At 49.4% G+C, this 20190-nt stretch overlaps 1 protein-coding gene across 5 annotated transcripts in view; it reads right to left on the bottom strand.

Annotated features, from left to right (window-relative positions):
* DAGLB (diacylglycerol lipase beta) overlaps nucleotides 1–20140 on the bottom strand; it is a 32325-nt gene extending 12185 nt beyond the window's left edge. For 2 of the 5 annotated variants that reach the window (XM_007186741.2, XM_007186742.2), the window contains exons 1-9: nucleotides 19947–20140; nucleotides 18357–18508; nucleotides 11292–11463; nucleotides 10086–10344; nucleotides 8510–8632; nucleotides 7019–7146; nucleotides 5895–6021; nucleotides 4212–4295; nucleotides 2307–2384 (exon numbers count right to left, since the gene is read on the bottom strand). In XM_007186741.2, coding sequence (XP_007186803.2) covers nucleotides 2307–2384; nucleotides 4212–4295; nucleotides 5895–6021; nucleotides 7019–7146; nucleotides 8510–8632; nucleotides 10086–10344; nucleotides 11292–11463; nucleotides 18357–18508; nucleotides 19947–20041 — 1218 coding nt within the window. In that variant the 5' untranslated portion in view covers nucleotides 20042–20140. The remainder of the gene's footprint in view (nucleotides 1–2306; nucleotides 2385–4211; nucleotides 4296–5894; nucleotides 6022–7018; nucleotides 7147–8509; nucleotides 8633–10085; nucleotides 10345–11291; nucleotides 11464–18356; nucleotides 18509–19946) is intronic. The other 3 variants (XM_007186743.2, XM_057530030.1, XM_007186744.2) reach the window with 2 other exon arrangements.
* Nucleotides 20141–20190: the final 50 nt, after the last annotated feature.

Raw genomic sequence — 20190 nt, 5'->3', positions numbered from 1 at the left:
GAGAGACAACCCTGTCAACCAAAAACATTTTCAGAGTGCTTCCTGCATGACAACACAGGACAGGCCTGGCCACCGGCCCCTGCAGCCTAACCTCCAACAGGATGAAATGGGAGAAATTCCACATAAGATGGGAGACTGTTTTGCTCCTCTCTAAAGCTGCTGCAAATTCCTGATTCAATAGCCCTATAACCCTGTGAGCAGAATGCAGAACCTGGCCTCGCGTATGAGAAACCAGGAGGTCTGAAGGGTTAACATGCTGTGCACAGTCTGACGGCACTTCTGGACAAACCGCCAGATCTCCCTTTCCTCCCCCTCCTACCACGCGATGCTGTCGACTTCCGCCAACATTCATTAGGCACCTACCGCGTATCTGGTTCTGGACAGCCAGAGCCACTCGGCATTTGGACCACAACTCGGCCGGTTGTGAGTCTCCCTGGCACAAGTGTTACAGGTGAAATGCCAAGACCGTTTTCAGCTGCACAGCTTTGAACTCCAACCATCGTGGACAGCATCAGAGCCAAAACTCGGTACCAAGGCCAAGAGCAGAGAACAGTTCGTGCCCTTAGGCCCTGAGCAGCTGTCTTCCCGGCGGGAGGGCAAGAGCTGTCACTGAACCAAACGGTGCTGGAGGAGGCCTCCGCTGAGAGCCGGCCAGGCCTGCAGGGTCGCAGCGTGTGGAGGCACAAAGCCTCGGTCTGCGGCCCAAATTCTTCTAAGACCAGAGCCACAGCCGAGCCCACAGGGCTCTGAGGGTATTCTGTGCTTGTCTAGTTGATGCGTCTCTATATTAAGTATTAAATTTCTTATTTGTTTTTCTTCATGCACACCCAGTAATAGTTAAACTGGACTTGTCAGTGAATTGAGGTATGAAAAGACAGCTAAGGGATAAAGGAAAAAAGTTCACATTCCCAGGACTGTCAAGCTCTTAACTGGAGGCAGAACAAAAGCCAAAAGCTTCCACTCTGGCTCTTCCCTGAAGTGTCCAGGCACAGAAAAAAACAAAAACCCAAAAAACAACAGTAACAAAAAAACCTGGAAGGAAAAAAAGTTGTCCAGACAGGACACTGGGGTTCAATTACCAGCACCGCACTCTGGCAATAACACGTGCTTTTATAAAAATTAAGCATTCTATTTAAAAAACTATTACTACAGAAGTAATACATGTTTTGGTTAAAAACCACACAAAGTGTATAAAAACAGTGGAAGACCACTGCCCTCCACCCCCGACATCCTTCTCCCCAGAAGCAGCCGCTGTAACCTTTAGGGAAGGAATCATCCCAGACTTTCCCTCAAGTGTTAAAACGCTCAGCTCTACAACCTCGTTAGTCATCAGGAAAATGCAAATCAAAACCACAGTGAGATTCCCACTGCACAGCCACTAGAATGGCTATATTCAAAAAAAAAAAAGAAAGAAAAGTGATGAGGATGCAAAGAAATGGAAACCCGCGTTCTTTGCTGGTGGGAACGTAAAATGGTGCAGCTGTGTTGGAAAACAGTTTGCTGGTTCCTCAAAAAGTTAAACAGAGAAATAACAAAAGACCCAGCAATCCCATGTCTGGGCATATTGCCCCCAGAACTGAAAGCAGGGACTCCAGCAGTTACCTGCACACCCATGCTCATGGCAATTTTACAGCAGCCAAAGGAAGTTCTGACACACGCTGCAACACGGATGAAGCCTGAGGACATGTGCTCAGTGAAATAAGCCAGTAATGAAAGGACAAATACTGTATAATTCCACTTATATGAGGAACGTAAAATAAGCAAATTCACAGACAGTAAAACGGTGGTTCCCGGAGGCTGGCGGAGGGAAATAACTCTGCTCTGAGCAGGCCGTGCTCCTCCCGTCATCCCTTCAGGAGGAGCTCATGCACCCCGGGCCCCCTGCCAGCACGGTAACAGTGAAACAGGAACTGGGTATTGTGACATATGCAGAGAATGCAACGACATGCAGAAAAGCGCTGAGCGTCTGCATCTCAGGGAGGGTCTGCCTGCACTGTGTTGCACTAAAGCTTTTTTGCACCATGAGGAAGTACTACTTTAATTACACGGGAAGAAAAGCATTCAAATGCCGACTCTGACACTTGTTCCAGTAACCGTGTAGCTACTGGCAAGTGACGCAATCGCTATGAACCTGCTTCTTTCTCTTAAAAACGAAAGTAACCTCTCAGGGCTGTGGTGAGAAGACGTGCTGGACAGCACCTGGCTCACAACAGCGTTAACGCGGGAGACCCCGAGCTGAAAATACTCCAGCGCCTTCAAGGTTCCCCTTGACAGAACATTCCAGACCACACAGCCTCGGCTCCTACCTTGTGTGCCCAGCAGTCCTGCACCTCACACTCGAGGTCGAGCGGCTCGCTCTCTGCTGACAGGTCCGTAAGGATGTCCTGGAAACAGTGCGTGGGAAGAGGCCGTCAGCTGGGCTGGGCTAGCTGAGGGTGGCTGCGTGGGACAGTCCCCCGGGTCAGGCTGTTGAGAATTGGACCCCAGGTGCCTGAACTCGGGAGAGATGCCAGGTGGCCAGGAAGCTCCTGAGGGACCCACGGCGCAATCAGACATGAAGACTGGGGAGGGGACACGTCTAAGACGCACCCTCTGCCCCCACTCCCTGCACACAGCATCTAAGCACCCACGAAGCACAGAGCCCTGGGCCAGGGTGTTGAGCAAAGCATGGTTCCCGTCCTCCAGGGGCCCAGTCAACGGCTGGCTGAAACCTAAGGGAGGGTAAGAGACACGTCACACAGAGCAGAGGGGTGAGTGCTGCAGGGCATGGGGGTGCTTCCTGGAGGAGGTGGCCTGAGCCAGAGCCTCACGGAAAAGCTGGTTTTCAGGAAGCAGAGGAGAGAACAGAGGCCGGCATCCCCACCCAGGGGAGCAGCAGGACCCAGGGCAGAGGCATCTGAGCACGGGAAGCGGGCGGTGGGCTGGGCTCACGGGCACGCGACTCTGGATGCATCGAGGGGCCGCGGGCAGAGCCTGGGAGGCTGGTGTGTCCCCGGGACCCAGGGAGGCCCACCTGCGGGGGGAGGGGCCCCGAAGTGGCTCTGGGGCTGCCAGGGCTGAGAACTGTGCCCCCCAGTGCCGACAGAGCCTCAACAAGAACCAGGAACCGTGTATAAAACGCAGTGGGAACTGCCGGAGGTTTGCGAGCAGTGGCAGGTCTGACCGTGTTCTAGAAAGAGTCCTCTGGATGGTACAAAGGACAGACTGGGAAGATGCGAGACGAGAGACAGGGACCGGGTAGGGAACCTGTCGCCGGCCCAGGAAAGAGAGGCCTGGGACCAGAACCAGGGCTGCGGTGCTGGGACTGGAGGAGACGGGCCAGAGAGCGGCCGGGCAGGACCACGCGCGACAGACTGGGCAGGAAGCGAGGAGAGAGCCGGAGACAACTTCAGCTCTGCGGCTTCTTGGGGGGCAAGGGGGCGCCGCATGGTTACTGGGGCGGGCGGTGCCCTGACGGGAGAGCAGACCCGGGAGCGGGGGCCCGGGCAGACCCAGATGGCTCCTGGCGAGGCAGGGGCAAGGCTGCCCGTGCAAGGTCGGGGGGAAAGCAGAAGAGGGTGGAGTCTCGTTTCATTTCCTGGGTCAGGAGAAAAGAGAGAACTAGGAAATGAGACTGAGGAACAGCCAAGAGGAGACCAAAAAGCACAACACAGGAGAGAAGAAAGTCACCAGGTGTCTTCGTGGGGCAGAGACCGAGCAGGATGGGAGGGGACCGCTGGGTGGGGCTGGACAGTGCTGGCTCCCACGGCACTGGGGGAGCGGGGGGCAGGCGCGTGGGGCCGGCTGAGACCCCGAACGGGAACTGGGGAGGGGGGGTGCGGGGTACCTAAGAGTGGGCTGACTTTGGACTGCATGACTTAACCTACTGTTCTTTCTGGCTTTGGGTGCAGAAACTTCAAGGGGAGGGTCACCCGGGTTGGGGGCCCAGGGAATCAAGCGGGCACCCGCCCGGGAGTAGGGGAGCCCAGCCCTGCCAGCGTCTAAGTTTCCAATATTTCTTGGTTAAAGGAAATGGCTTTATCTGCTTTTTCAAAGGGAATATTTGACAGCCCTGGACTCGCCTCCCTGTTTTCCACGCCCGGTGTTTCCCTGTGTCTGATGCTGTCACTTACGAAGGTTTCCCCTCAGTTCCAGGAAAGCTGGGTCTCCTGGCATCTGAGCTGCTGACCGCCCGCCCCCGGTCCCCTGGGCCAGCGCGCCAGGCTCCGTACCTGGAGAGACATGGTTCCCCTCACAGCCACCACCACCGACTCCTTCCTGTGGTCCAGAGCCACTAAGAAGGGGAGCTCGTACACCTGGGAGAGAGGAACGAGCACTAGCACAGGTGCCTGTGGACACGGCTGGGCCAGCCCAGAGCGGCTGACAAACGGCGCTTCCGAGCACAGCGCGGAGGGGTGCACTGATCCCCACCTCTGCTCGTCCTCAGCAGACAGTGTGACTTCTGATTCTCAGTGATGAAAGGCTCTCTAAACCCAAGACCCTTTTACCCTCGGGGGCAGGGGATAGAGCCATCTCAGTGGGCAAGACCAGAGCCTCCACTCTGGGTCAGTGCAAGCAGCGGGTGAGAGGCTCTGGGCCCTGTAAGCACCCACTTGCATCAGAACCGACCGCAGGTCCAGCAGTAACCCTAGGCTCCTGCCTTCGCACCTGCAGAGGCCCCTGAAGGAGCAGCGAGAGGGTCTGGGTTAGGCAGACCTGCCTCAGGAACTCTGCTCCGCCCCATTCCTGCCGTGGGACCCCAAGCAAACATCTGAAGTTCTCTTCGACCCCATTTCCTCATCTTTAAGGAGGACAGCATGGTGTGCTGTCCTCCGGGTGGTGTGACACCACGGGTACGGCCACCTGTGCGTGGTGAACGGTCGTGCATTTGGAGCCAGCAGGAGAGGACAGACTGCCGACTTCACCGCCCTGGTTTCCGCAGGAGAGGGACTTCTACTGATGACCTTGTGGGGGGCTCCTTGAAAGAGGCCACAGAGCAGTCACGAGCCTTCTGTGGAAAATCACCTCCTTTAAACCCCACCCGCCCTTTCTGTCACCACCACTCAGTGACAGGGCAGCACAGGGCTCACGGGCTCCTGCGCTCTGCTGGGCACCAGATTCACTGCGGACATGAAAACAAGATCCTGGACGTTCTGATCACAGTGGGATGGGGGGTGACTTTTACACCTCCCAGGTGAGTCTAAAATGCAGGAGTTTGGGAGCCAGGGGGCTCAAGAACAGGACACCAGTGGTTCCCTGAACCGTCTGTGTGCTGGAACTGTGGGGGGCTCCTGAGCTGGGGTCCCATCGCCACGGACTCTGACTTCATTCATCTGGGGTCTGGCCTGGGCTTCTGAGTTGTAGAAGCTCCCCAGGAGATCCCAGTAGACGGCAGATGTGAGAGCCGCTGTGCTTGGCTGCAGGTTCTGGGCTTCCGGTGCCTGTGAGGACCGTGGGGGGAGCCACGAAGCAATGCAGGACGGGTCCCTGACGCCAGACGGACTGGCTTCTGCAGCTTCACTAACCAGCCCTGCGATTCCGGGACCCTCCCGAGTGTGAGACCCATTGCACTGCACTAACAGGACGGAGCTCAGATCCAGAGACCAGGATTGATCAACCCCGGACACCGGTGTGGGATTAATGCCAAGTGCAACTCATTGTTCTTCACTAAAAATGGGCTCAGGTGAAACACAGCATAGTCTCTCTGATGAAGACTTTCTGCCCCATCTTATGTTAAACCTGGGGGGGGCTTCGAGGGCGTTTGTGAACCCCAAGATAGTGCGCTAAACTTGGGGTGAGTATGTGTCTGTGTACGTGTCCCCGCACATTTTTCCGGGGGAATAGTTTATAACTTCCACCAGAATCTCGAAGGACTCCAAGACCCAGAAGAAGTTAGGAAGCACTGCTCACTCTACCTTGTCGTGAAAGCTGACGTGAATGAAATCCCGGTACTGCAGCCCCGTCGTCTGCAGGATGGAGCCAAAGTGACAGGTGAGCTGATCACCTCCAACCAAGTCATAATCAGTTGTCCGGCTTCTGCAACTAAAACGGGGGCAGAGGCGTTACTGCGCCAACCAGAGCCACGTACAGAGCAAGACCCCACCCTGCCGTCCCGTTTCCCAGCAAACCTGAGGGCGCCCACTGACAGCCTGCACAGCTCAGTCTGGGAACCTACAGTGGCCTTTAAATGACACTTCTGTGTACACATCTTACTACAGTCTGACTTCTTTATTAATGCTCTACATATTCAAAAAATAAACCAACAAGGATGGGAGAGACCCTAAAATCACCAGGACTGGGACAAGCCGGCATCAGGTATCTCCTGATGTGATGTCCTAAGAAGGATGCACGCTCCGCATGGGGCATTCCTGCCAAAGACGTGTAACTTGAACCTAATCGTGAAGAAGTCACCAGACAAATGCAAAGTGAGGGCCAGCCTACAAGATACCCAGACCGTCCTTTTCAAAATGTCAATATCGTGAAAGATTAAAAAAAAAAAAAAAAAAAAAAAAAAGACTGAGGAACTGTTCCAAACTGGAGGAGACTAAGGAGACCTGACAGCTAAATGCAATCCACGCTCCTGACTGGAAGAAAATGTGCGACAAGGGGTATTACTGGAACAATTGGAAAAATTTGAATAGCTAATGATTAATGAGAAACTTCCTGAATTTTATAACTGTACTGTAATTTATGGCAAAGAAAGACCTTGTTCTTAAGAAATACAAGCTGAAGTAATTAGAGGTCTTTACCTCTAATGCATGATGCCCGCAACTGTATCTCCAATGGCTCTGGGGGGAAAAACACGTATTTACGGAGAGAGCGATACAGCACATGTGACCAAACTGAGTCACAGCTGGTCATTCTAGATAAAGGACATGGGCGTTCTTAGCACTGCTCTTGCGGTTTTTGAACTATTTCAAAATAGGAAGTTTTTTTAAACAGGGAAACGTGACTATTTTTAGAAAATAAAGTACGGACACCATAGCAAGCAACATCCGGAGCGGAATGAGGATGGAGGCCTCAGACGGTGCCCACCTACCAGTCGCCACCAATCCTGCACAGCCCTGTAAAAGGGTTTCTGTAAATATAGAGAGGCCACCCATAGGCAGCTGCTGCAAACTGCATGTAGTGATGGCAGTTTTCTAATTCTGCATCCAAATCAGCTTCCTGTAAGAGAAGAAAAAAAGCTTTTTGTTTAGGGGAACCCATTAAGGAGAGGATCAACACACTATGATCTTTTTTTTTTTTTTTTTTTTAAATGCTTAGATTGTAGCCCTTTAGAGTCTCTATCGATTAGGAGTTCTGTGTTTCTTCAGATTATCCCCGAGTCTCCTGGTTTTATTTATTTATTTATTTATGGCTGTGTTGGGTCTTCGCCTCTGCGAGAGGGCTTTCTCTAGCTGCGGCGAGCGGGGGCCACTCTTCATTGCGGTGCACAGGCCTCTCACCGTCGCAGCCTCTCATTGCAGAGCACAGGCTCCAGACGCGCAGGCTCGGTAGTTGTGGCACACAGGCCTAGCTGCTCCGCGGCATGTGGGATCTTCCCAGACCAGGGCCCGAACCCGTGTCCCCTGCACTGGCAGGCAGACTCTCAACCACTGCGCCACCAGGGAAGCCCTTTTTTTTTTTTTAAATTTAATTTTCATTTTATATTGGCGTATAGTTGGTTTACAATGTTGTGTTAGTTTCAGGTGTACAGCAAAGTGATTCAGTTATACATATACCTATATCTATTCCTTTTCAGATTCTTTTCCCATATAGGTTATTACAAGACATTGAGTTCCCTGTGCTACAAAGTAGGTCCTTGTGGATTATCTATTTGATAAATAGTAGAACAGACTATGATCTTAAACCTGAACTCAAATTCCTGATTCTTCCCTTTCTTTCTTCAGGGAATAGACCTCTCGGAGGACTTCCACTGGGAAAACTGGTCCTTAAATACAGACAGATGAACCCCTCATTTTAGGAGAATGCAGAAGTTAGCAGCAAAAATCCCTAATGACTTTTCTGACTCCTGGCGAAATAAGCCCATGACTTCCTGCTGGACGCAGGTGCAGACGCCACTGCAACAAATGGGCTGCTGGGAACTAGGTGCAGGGATAGACACACAATCTACATGCAATTTTCTCTTTCAAAAGCACAGAAGTTGTGGCAGGAAAGCAATCATCAAGCAAAGTTGAACTGTATCTGTTCCCCAGAGAAGAGAGCAAACACACTCTGGGAGAGCCAGGTCCCACCCCAGAGGGAATTTTCGATATGCAGACAACAGCCAACTTCCTAAAAGAGAATCTCAGGAAAAGAAATAAAAATAAATACAGTGGGTGGTGAACGGGCCAGGAATGGGCTCCCTTTACCTGCACTCCAGGTGATGAGGAGATGCCTCACCTGACAGGTGACAAACCACAACTAGCAAAAGCCACAAATCTGATTCCAATCAACTGCTCCTGAAACTGTTGCTTTTTTTTTTTTTTTAATTTACAAGTAGGTGTGAATGTCAAAACTGTACAACCCAATAGAGACATGGGCTTACCTGGGAGGACCCTGGGGAATGGCTGACCACCTCGTCAGGCTCCTGGTTGTTCCTGATGTTGTCCTGTTGCTGATGGAGAAGAGCGAGCCCTGCTGCAATGTCACTGGGCACCAGGTCCGTGTCCTGGGTGGGAAACCACAGCAGCTTATCATAAACCCAGCGGGAACGGCCCACGAGCTCCCGAGGGTCCAGTTTTACGCAGTTCACATGCACACACATGCACACACATACAGTTACGTGTGAAAAGGTGTTTTTAAAAATATTTTCCTTTCAGGACTCCTGCATGTGAGCTTCGTGTCTCTTACTATCCTGCCCTCACACAAACCTGCTCGAGAACATAAATATTTTACTGATCTCTGTTCTCAGATTTCACGTCAAGTGAGTCAGCTATTTTTCAGGTACTTCACATCGCCTGTAAAGTGGGTGAGTAAATGGGTAAATTTGCCCTCTTTGGAGTAACGTCTGATTTTGGCCCAGGTTTACACTCTCACTGCTCTAGATGCTGAGAAGGTTTTGTTGAAAGAGTACATGGCAGAGATGTATGAGACTGGACTTACACTCATTGGGCAGAACGAGCCTCAGAAAGACCCTCAAACTAGGAAAACAACAGAGTGAGTGTCCAGAGCCTGACCTGACCCTCTCCTTCACGAGGGACACGGAGCAGATGGGAGTCCACAAGAAACCAGGTACTGGCCACTCGGCCACTTGAGCCATCGGTTCTGCCCACGATGCAGGTTAAGACATCCTCTAAGAATAGCCAGATTCTCTTCCTCCTTCTTTCAACAATCTTAAGACCAGGCTGAAGTGCTTCTTTGAAATTATTTAGGGGGACACACTTCTCTCATCCCTATGCGGAGGCTGCTGGTTACGGAGCCAGCCTTGAGCAGGGCAGGCCTGGACACCACAGAGAGGTGAGAAAAAGGCTGGCAGGCGTGCACGACGTCAAGAGAACTCCTCTCTCTTAGTTGGTTGCAGTACTGAACATAATGGCAGTTTATCAGAGATCATTATAAGAGAAATTGGATGTGAAAGAAAAACAAATGTTTCCAAATCACTGAAGAAACTGCTCTAGAACCATGACACCCTTCTGCATTGCAACTGTCTTTAAAAAGAGAATCATCTATCATTTCTATCATGCCATAAAGTTGTAAGAAACCAGTGTCTGATACTACCTCGGAGGCATGACACTGCCGGGACCTGGCATCTGCTGAGAACCAGCTGGACAAAGAATGTAGGAAAAGACTGGCAAATGATTCTCAAAATGTACAGGTTCCACTACTTAGTTCCTTAAGAACTATTTCAAAATCTTAACTGTGTAACAGATGGGCGTCAACACAAGGATGCGCCGACCAGGGCGTGGGGTCTGTGAGCACAGGGCCCCGGGTCCCTGCTCCCTGGAGCTCTCGGGCGCTCACCCCAGGGCACACCTCCACCCGCCGCACCCACAGAGGACTCACTCTCAGGAGGTGTTTTATGTCAACAGGGAGACGGGTTCAAAATGCAGAGAACTCATCTTCCCAAAAGAAGTGTTTACTTAAACAGAAGAAAGAGACCAGAGCAGACCCCGTCGGCTTACTGAAAAGTAGGTTGAGAAAAGCTCTGCCGTACTCGAAAAAGCAACTCGAGTACGGTCGTCTTTGCCGATGCAGCAGCACAGGAACTTGATTCTCGTTTCCCACACGCTTGTAGCTGCCGTCTTGAGGCCATTAAGTAACTGGCTGGACTCATGACTATCCAGGTGATGGGGGCCCGCAGGGGGATACGGAGCCATCTTCCCCCCCAGCGGGTCAAAGACGATGACAATGATGACCGCGGTGGAGGCGACGATGATCCAGCTGCGACACAGAGAGAGGAGAAGGCTTGGGGGCTGCAGTCCTGAGGTGACCCATGGGGTCACTCTCTGCATCTGTACAGCTTGCGCTTCTTGTTACTAGGGAAGATGGGGATGTCCCAGAACCTGGCAGAGGCGGGCAACTTGTTTCTTCTAGAAAGTTCCTTCTGAGCCCATGGCCAACCCAGGCCCGGCAAAGATCAGAGCCCCAAAAGCCACAAAAGGAAAAGGGAACTGTCTGGTGGGCAGAGCCTCGGCCTGGGCATGGAAGTCCCTGACCTTGACCCAGGCCTACTCCCCAGGGTCTCGGGGTTCCCCTCAGTAAAACCAAAGGAGGCTTCCTGTGCCACGGGATACCCTCACAGGTCTTTCATTCATTACGTTTCAATATTTCTAGGTTGTCCACCATGCGCAAGGCGCCCTGGGTCCATGAGCACGTGTGCTCCTGGAAGGTGGCCCAGGAAGGGCCGCCACGGCCTCTACCGAGAGGCTCAGCAGGGCGGCGGGGTCTCCATCCCCTTATTTACAGCGTGAGGGGACGTGACTAGATCACCTGTAAGATTTTTAGTCTGGAAAGGGCATAAACCTTATTCCAGCAGATTATTTCCTGTAGCAATTCCAGACACTATATTTCTTCACGTCCTACTTTTAGTTTTTGCCCTATTTTGGTCTTCAGGTCTCTTCCTTCTTGTAAGGGAAGGGAGGGAATACAGAAAAATGAGAACCGGTAAGAAAGGAAACTACATCAATAAATGCATAATGGGAGATGAACTATTCCTCATGTATGAACAAGTCCCTCTGCATTTTTATGATTTACTCAAAAAGATCCCTTTCTAACTATATTAGGAAGCCTGCATGACACTGGGCCACCTCAGTTACTCAGAAGGTATTTGTTTACCTCCATCTCGAGTGCATTTTGGACAAGAAATTGCAGAAGACTGCAGACCTCACCTGACTGCGACAGTCGCAATGATGCCATTCCCCACCGTCCTGTCACACTGAACACCGTCCTCTATCCAGGCGGCCCCCAGGGACGCCCAGACCACCTCTGGCAGAAAGAGTGCCAGGCGCACGTAGAGCAGCTTAGACATGGATTTCCGTGGTCCAGGATTACAAATGGTCCCTGAAACACAGAAAATGTTCAAACTGGTCACTTGCCCCCTCAGAGATGAGTAGTTGCCCTTCCACAAAACAACAGCTGTCACAGCACACATATGTGTCCCATAGGCACAGCCGCCATCTGACTTTTCTGCCTGTAACTGGGCATCAATGCCTAAGTTTGAGAGCAACAGACAAAGCGAGGGATGGGAAACATGACAAAAAGCCTCAGTTTCATTTCTTAGACTTACCAGCGTTTAAAAACACTTCTGGGTTCTAACTAGAGTGACAATAAAATCATTGTCCAAATTGGGATACTTCTGAGAGCAAAGGGAGGCTCTATTAATAATGCTGGGACAACCAACATAAAACAGAACTGTCACAACAGAGGTATACAGTCACCCGGGTTCTCACAGCCAGGAAAATCCAGGCACCACCTGAAACAGCATGGGCCCGTTCTTCTTCAATCCTCCCAGTGACTGTGACACAGTCATCATCCCATTTTACAGATGAGGAAGCTGAGGCTCAGAGAGCTTAGTAACCACTTTCCAAACCATAATCCAGATTCGCATGCCACAGGCTCTCTGCCTCACCAATGCTCCGTGGTCCTCACTTTTGGGAAGCGAACAATTCTGATGTGTGAGACCACTTGCAGAAGCCCACCATTTAGACACAACATTTAAAACTGAGTTTGCGGCTTCCCTAGTGGCGCAGTGGTTAAGAATCCGCCTGCCAATACAGGGGACATGGGTTCGAGCCCTGGCCCGGGAAGATCCCACATGCCACGGAGTAACTAAGCCCGTGCGCCACAACTACTGAGCCCACGTGCCACAACTACTGAAGCCCGAGCACCTAGAGCCCGTGCTCTGCAACAAGAGAAGCCACGACAATGAGAAGCCTGAGCACCGCAACCAAGAGTAGCCCCCGCTCACCGCAACTAGAGAAAGTCCACGCACAGCAACGAAGACCCAATGCAGCCAAATATAAAAACAAACAAATAAATTTATAAAAATAAATAAAACTGTAAAACAAATCCAAGTATCATTAGAGGCCTGTGTACTTTAATTCTTGATGTAAATCAACTCTCTCCCTTTGGGAAAAAGTTGTGATAAACACCAATTTAAGCAACATAAAAATGCCACATGAGGGGCTTCCCTGGTGGCGCAGTGGTTGAGAATCTGCCTGCCAATGCAGAGGACACGGGTTCGAGCCCTGGTCCGGGAGGATCCCGCATGCCGTGGAGCAACTAGGCCCGTGAGCCACAATTACTGAGCTTGCGCGTCTGGAGCCTGTGCTCCGCAACAAGAGAGGCCGCGATAGTGAGAGGCCTGCGCACCGCGATGAAGAGTGGCCCCTGCTTGCCGCAACTGGAGGAAGCCCTCGCACAGAAACGAAGACCCAACACAGCCATAAATAAATAAATAAATAAGAAGAGGAGATTTAAAAAAAAAAAAAATGCCACATGATTAAAACAAAAACAGTGACTGAAAAAAAATCTAAGATCTAAAAAATAATTTGATAAGGAAATAGCTTTTAAATTCCAAAAGCTACCTTCCATTAGAATGAATTACTTAGAGTCACATTTTAAAACATTAGACACTATCAGGCCTTATTTTTGGCACAAAGACAAAATGTTCTAAGATAACCGAAACAGCACTCTCTCTCTCTCCCAGGGACAATGAGTGCAGGTAGTAAAAATCAGTCCTGTATCTGGAGTGTACTATTATGTAACAATAGGCAACCAGCAGAGAGAAACAGGAAACAGCACCTGCTCACCCCCACCTCCTGGAGGGCTAGGATTCCAAAGAGGCTGCCGCAGCAGGGACGCTGCCCAGATGAAGCAAATTCAGAGGGAAGCAAGCAGGAGACGGAGTTCTGGTGAAGGGTCCAGAAAAGACATGAGATACTGAAAAAGTCTCCTTTTTATGTTCATGCTTGCCTAGAAAAGCGTTTTTATTTTACTCAGACCTTTATTTTCTCCTCGAGGTAAAGAGCTGCAGCGAGCATCACAAAGCTGACGCCCCAGAATGAATGAGCACGGCTACGTCCCCGACCGTAATATCCCTGACGCCGTCTCAGGAAGTAACCCCGTTGCCCTTCACGTGGCTGAGCCACTGACATGAGAGCCACACAAGGAAGGCCTGTGTCACAGAATCTTGGGACTTGACACCTCTAGCCACTGCAGTGATTCTCTCCGGCACGAGAGGAGCTCTTGAGACACAAACGCCGAGGCGATGCAAGATGTCCCAGAATCCAACCAAACACAGCGAAGGGCAGACCTTGGAAGTTGAGGGCGTTCTCTCAAAACACGATAGTCACGAGGGTGGATCTTCCCTAATTAAACCTCCCACATGGTCAAAACAGTAGGATTTCATCAGGGAGGTTCTCAAATCAAAACTAGAAACTACCACGATATCAAGATTCTACAGTGAAGACCAAAAAAGAGGTAAATACACAAGCATCAGTTTTCTGGATAAAGATGACTGAACTCTCTTTGTTCCAAATGCACCCTTACAATGTGTGCTGTTTCGTTTAGAGGTGTATCAGCCAAAAGCTCCATAAACAGGGCCTTTCCGTTCAAATGACAGATTAATTATCAAGATGACTTACGAAACAGAAGGGGTGATGGGAGTTATCCATGTATCAGTAATAAAGTTTACCAAGGGGTTCACGGTTATTAAAAGATGTACCTAAGGTTTATAACTTGTAAAAAAACTCTGATTCTGTGCAGGCAATGCAGGTAAAGGGTGAAAAGTTCAAAGTGCTCAAGTAGGTATAAAGTAAATGTTAAGCCTCCTTCCCACCACTGAATCCCAGCCCTCAGTCACCTTCCCTCAAAGTAAACTAGTCACTCGTGTACCCCCCAAGAGAGTCCACACATAAACCAAACAGGTAAGTTTATCCCTTTACAAAAAAGTAACAAACTACATACAGTGTCCTGTACCTTAGCATATTGGAAATCACTCCTTGTCCATTCACAAAGCATTTCACATTCTTTTTAACAGGTGCACAGGAGACTATCATATGAACGAGCGACACTTAAACTGGCGGCCTATTGACAGGCACTGTGCCTACAAGCAACACTGTGGCAAACTTCAAGTATTTTGCACACATGCAAATATACAGGGAAAAAACCGACTGATACCCATATGTACACAACACACACAGCCAAATTAGGCTTCCAAGAGATTCAGCAAATCTACATGCTCACCAACAAAATGAGCTGCCTGAGCAGAAGGGAGGTTCTGGGGAAGGCGTTCCCGGCTCCAGGAAAGACCCAGAAGCAACAGTCTCACAACTGCACAGATTCACCAACCCAGTGTATCATCTTGATGAATTTTCCTTATTGTGATTGAGGCTGAATTTTTTTTATATACGTAAAAATCTCTTTTACTTATTTTATTGTTCACCATATTTGCCCATTTTTGCGCTGCCTATTGGTCTTTTTCTTATTTATCATAGAGCCCTTCTATATTAAGGAGATTGGCTCTAAGTCTCATCTGTTACAATATTTTTTCCCATTTGCCTTTTTTTTTCTTTGAAAAAATAAGAGAAAAACTTTATTTCAAACAGGTTCAGTGGTATGCATGCTACAGCAAAGGCTGGTTGTAACAGCAGTTTCATTTCAAACCTGAATTGATGCACAAATGTGACACTGTTAAGCAATGATCAATTACTGCTAAAATGTGGATTAAATCCACCAATATGTCAATTCTGACATTTATTATAGATTCTATTATTTATTTTAGTAGTAGAGGTTAATTTTCATCAGAAGAAAATGAAAACGACCTTATGGCTTCTACTAAGGTAATGAGCTGTATCCCCAGTACTGCTTTGAAATTATACCCCTAGGTTGTTAAGAGAAATTCTGACTTCATCCAAAGGTATTACTTAACTGATAATCTTCAGTCATCATCTACTGTTGGCTTGATGGTTACTCCTCTTCTTATTTGACCCTAACCATCATCTGTCTTTTTTTTTTAACTTTATGGTATTCTTCACTGAAATTTACATAATATTTAAAATAAAGCATATGATGTTATTGATTTGTAACAAATTGGCAATTAAACTAACATGTTTTTATAAAATACTGTCTTCACTTCAGTTGTGGTATCTTTCTCAAACTCAAACTGGTTTAAAAACAAACAGGGTGCTTCCCTGGTGGTGCAGTGGTTAAGAATCCGCCTGCCAATGCAGAGGACATGGGTTCGAGCCCTGGTCCAGGAAGATCCCACATGCCGCGGAGCAACTAAGCCCGTGCACCACAACTACTGAGCCTGCGCTCCAGAGCCCGCAAGCCACAACTACTGAGCCCATGCGCCTCAACTACTGAAGCCCATGTGCCTAGAGCCTGTGCTCCGCAACAACAGAAGCCACAACAATGAGAAGCCAAGAGTAGCCCCCACTCGCCGCAACTAGAGAAAGCCCGCACGCAGCAACGAAGACCCAACACAGCCAAAAATAAGTAAATAAAATAAATAAATTAAAAAAAATAAAAACAAGCAGGATCTGTCTTGACTCAAGGGACTGGAAACGCAGGGCCAGGACTGGCACCAGGGTGTCCTCTGCTTCTCGGCCCTGCCCTCCTCTGTATTCAGCTCCTCCTGGGCTGTGAGGGGGGGAGACTCAGCAGGAATTCAGCAGCTCACTCATGCACAGTGCCATCCAGAAGGAAAACCATATGCTGCTTCTGGATCTTTCCCAGAGGAGCAGGGAAGGACTTCCCTGGGACTTCCCAGGAAACTCCCTGAATTTCACTGGCCCGAATCAGGGCACATGTCCAGTCCTGAACCAACCACCCATCCTGCGCCGGGCAGAGGGTCGGTTTCTGACACATCCACTTGCTATGTGAGGGGTCGGGGGAAGTCCTGTCTGGAGGAGGCTGCTGCAGAAGCGACCCGCCCAGAACACCCCGCAAAACCGAGAGATGTTTGCCGAACTCTGACGTGTGACGGTGCGTGCGAGGAGAAGCCTGAGGCACGCGGCCATCCATCCACCGCAGGGGTGTGACTGTGCCCTGACACCACCAAAAATATCTGAAGAAAAACATTTAAGGAAAAAAAGGCTTATACTTAACCCACTATTACAGTTGTAAACCTGGTGTGCTAAACAGCATGTGATGTGAACAGACAGGGAAACTAGATACCCTGTACCTGAAATGACACCATCTTTCAGAAAATCTGAGCTCAGTAAGAGCCTCACAGTGCTAAATGCTCATCGTACACATTTCAGCTCCTTCCTTTCCTTCAGCATCAGCACCAATGACACTCCAGACTTGGGATCCGACAAAGACCACAGAACTGGGACCGTCTTTGATCCAGACCCCATGCATTCATGTTTTCAGAGGTAAACTTGAATATCCAGAGCTCTATGTTCTACGTTACTGCAGTAGGTGGGCATGTGCCATGCTTCTTGGTCATCCAAACCCTAAGGTCTTTTTCTCATGAAACACTTTGCCACTAACATTTCTCTCTGTATTTCTCCCCACGAACTACCATCTATTAAGTTTCAGTCTATCGTTCCACCCTGTCGAGATCTTGATTCCATCACCCAGGGTATCAGCTACTTACTCTCTCCCAGTTTTATCATCATCACCTACAGTGTGTAAGCCTCCCTCCTACATCCCGATTCAAGCAGTGATAAAACACGTTGGATGGTAGCATGCCATGCAGCCCTGCCTTTGACGGATGAGTTTTCATTTACTGATGCATTTCTGTATCAGCCACAAGAGTGCTCAGCTCAACCTACAAACCACAGGAATCGACAGGGAAGGTTTCCAACATTTTCAGACATTCTCAGCTAAGCGACTGTCTGCAGAAAATGGTAACATATAGAAAAAAATTATCAAGAAGAGATATAACTCTTACAACTCATTAATAAAGGACAAAGAACCCAATTTAAAATTGGGCAAAGAATCTGAATAGATATTTCTTTAAAAATAATATAAAAATGGCCACTGAGCATATAAAAAGATGCTCAATATCATTAGTCGTCAAGAAAATGCATATCAAAACCACAATGAGATAGCATTTCATATCTACCAGGATGGCTATGATCAAAAAGTCAGATAATACGTGTTGGTGAGGATGTGGAGAAACTGGAAGCCTTATAAAGTGCTGGTGGGAAAGAAAAATGGTGCAACTGCTTGGAAAACAGTCTGGCAGTTCCTCAGGAAGTTAAACAGATTTACCAGGTGATCTAGCACTACCACCCCTAGGAACGTATCCAAGAGAAATAAAAACATAAGGGTATGTAAAACATGTATGCAAATGTTGAAAGCAGCATTATCTGTAACAGCCAAAAAGTGGAAACAACCCAAATGTCCACCAACTGACGAATGGATAAGTAAACTGTGGTATATACGTTCAGTGCAATACTATGCAGTCATAAAAAGGAATGAAGGCTGATACGTGCTCTAACACGGATGAACCTAGAAAACGTTACCCCAAGTTTAAGAAGCCAGACCGAAAGGGCACATTGTGGATGAGTCCACCTATACGATGTCCAGAACAGGCAAACCTACAGACAGGAAGTAGAGTAGTGGACGCCTAGGGCTGAGGGAGTTGGGGAGAAATGAGGAGTAATTGCTAGTGGGTACAGGAATTCTTTCTGGGGTGATGAAATGTTCTGAAATTGATTGCGGGGAGGGTGGCACGACTCTCTGAATATACGAAAAAAATCACTGAATTACAATTCACTTAAATGGATGAATTGTATGGTACGTGAATTATATCTCAAAAAAGCTATTAAAAAAAAAGAGGTGTTGGGAATTCCCTGGTGGTCCAGTGGTTAGGACTCCCCCACTACAGGGGGCCCGGGTTCCATCCCTGGTCTGGGAACTAAGATCCCGCAGGCTGCGCAGCCAAAAAAAAGAAGAAGAAGAAGAAGAGGTGTCAAACAGAAAAGACTGGTGTTTACCTTTCATGCTGACACACACGATGGCTGACACGGTGCCTATGATAACTGCCAGGAGAATGATGAGCACGATCAGGTAACTGCTGAGCAGGACGCCACCAGGACAGTCCAGCTTCCCTCTGTGCACGAGGTAGAGCGTCAGGATGCCGATCCACCTGCCGAGACACAGGCAGCGTCAGAAATGGAATCCAAGGAGCCGCTTTGAAAAACACAATGGAAGGAAGTGAATGGAGTTAATACTTTCCAAAACAAGGCGAGGTTCACTTTGGAATTGAATCTTCCTCAATAAAATATTTACTAAGTCAACTAAAGAGTATGGCTTTCTTTTTTATTTTTAATGAGTTTTATACTTTCTATGCTTACATCCATTGTTTTTATTCTGTGCCTGCTGTAATACACTTAAAGCCATAAGCAAGCAAATATAATGTGAACTGCTGGAAAGCAGCCCCATCGTGACTCCAAGATATGCACCTGGTAAACAAAGTATATGCTTGTTCAATCATCAGCAAGAGAATTTTTACTTCTGTGGATTAACAAGAAACTGACAAACACACATGGTAATCTGCTGGGTGTAGTACAAAAACAAGGGGATGGAAAGCAAGCTATGGAAAGATGTTCTGTGGTGAACACTGATCAACTTGAAAGGACAAGGATTGCGGACTCATAAGTATATTTTGTAATTCAGGACACAACAATGAAAGGCAGCACCAAACAATGCAACGTGATAGTGATTCTTCACTAGTTATTTCAGAATCCGGAAGGGAACCATTTGGCAAGAACGCGGTATTAGAGATACAAGGCCAGAAGAGGAACTGGACTAGATAACTTTTTATGCTTTTATCAGTTTTGTGATATTAAATTCTTGTCTAGAAATAATAACGTGAAATGATCTCAGAAAGACTGGCTCTAGAAACTATGAAACAACTAAGAAGCAGCTCATAATTTCATGTTCTTAAATTCCTCTCCCCTTAAGAATCTACTTTTTAATAACGATGATATTACTCTTCGCTCAGACCCTCTGGGACTGACTTTCAGGCACCCAATTCCACTTCCCACGGATTCTACATTTTGAAAGACTAGAGAGAAAATGCCAGTCGTGTGTGCTCGTCAAGGGATTCAGCCACAACCGGCTCAGGAACGGCACGAACAGTATTGTTGCCATTCCTGCGTTTGGTAGACAAGATGCAGTGCATTTCCATGCAGAACGCTGGAGTGATGCTGATGGCTGTTCCCGGCTCGAGGCAGGAGGTCCCGAGGCCACGGCTTTGGGCGGCAGCGCAGTCCCGGCGGCTCCCAGGCCCGGGTCTCGGCGCCCCGGAGGGGTGCCCGTGCCCTGCAGCGCCGACGTCCCGCCGGCGGGCCCACCCCATGACGCCGGGCACGGCGCACCCGCTCTAGACCGCCGTGTGCCGTCTGTAAATGGGGAGAGCAGCGGCACCCACCTCCTCGGGCGGTGGAGAGGACCAGGTACGAGAACGCAAGGCAGGCGACACCGTCCCTGCCCTCGGCCGCCTCGGCCCCACTCCCTCCTCCGCCTCGGCCCCGCTCCCTCCTCCGCCCCGGCCGCCCGCTGCCCGCAGAGCCCGCCCTCACCACAGCACTCGCACGAACAGCTCGAAGACCCCCGGGAAGACCAAGTCGTCGCTGGCGATGGCCCACCGCCGGCCGAAGAGCACCATCCCCGGCATGGCGAAGAACCCGCCGCCCGGGCTCGGGCCGGCTCGCCGCGAGCGAGCTGCCACCCGGAGCCCAGCGCCCTCCGGTCTCCACCGCCGAACCGCGACTCTGCGCAGGCGCACGCGGGGGCGGGGGTGTGTGTGGGGGGGAGGGGGTGGGG

This window comes from Balaenoptera acutorostrata, chromosome 15 (genome assembly GCF_949987535.1).
Source record: "Balaenoptera acutorostrata chromosome 15, mBalAcu1.1, whole genome shotgun sequence".
NCBI lineage: Eukaryota > Metazoa > Chordata > Mammalia > Artiodactyla > Balaenopteridae > Balaenoptera > Balaenoptera acutorostrata.
The sequence above is the reverse complement of the archived record's forward strand: the minus strand, read 5'-3'. Positions and strand labels throughout refer to the sequence as shown.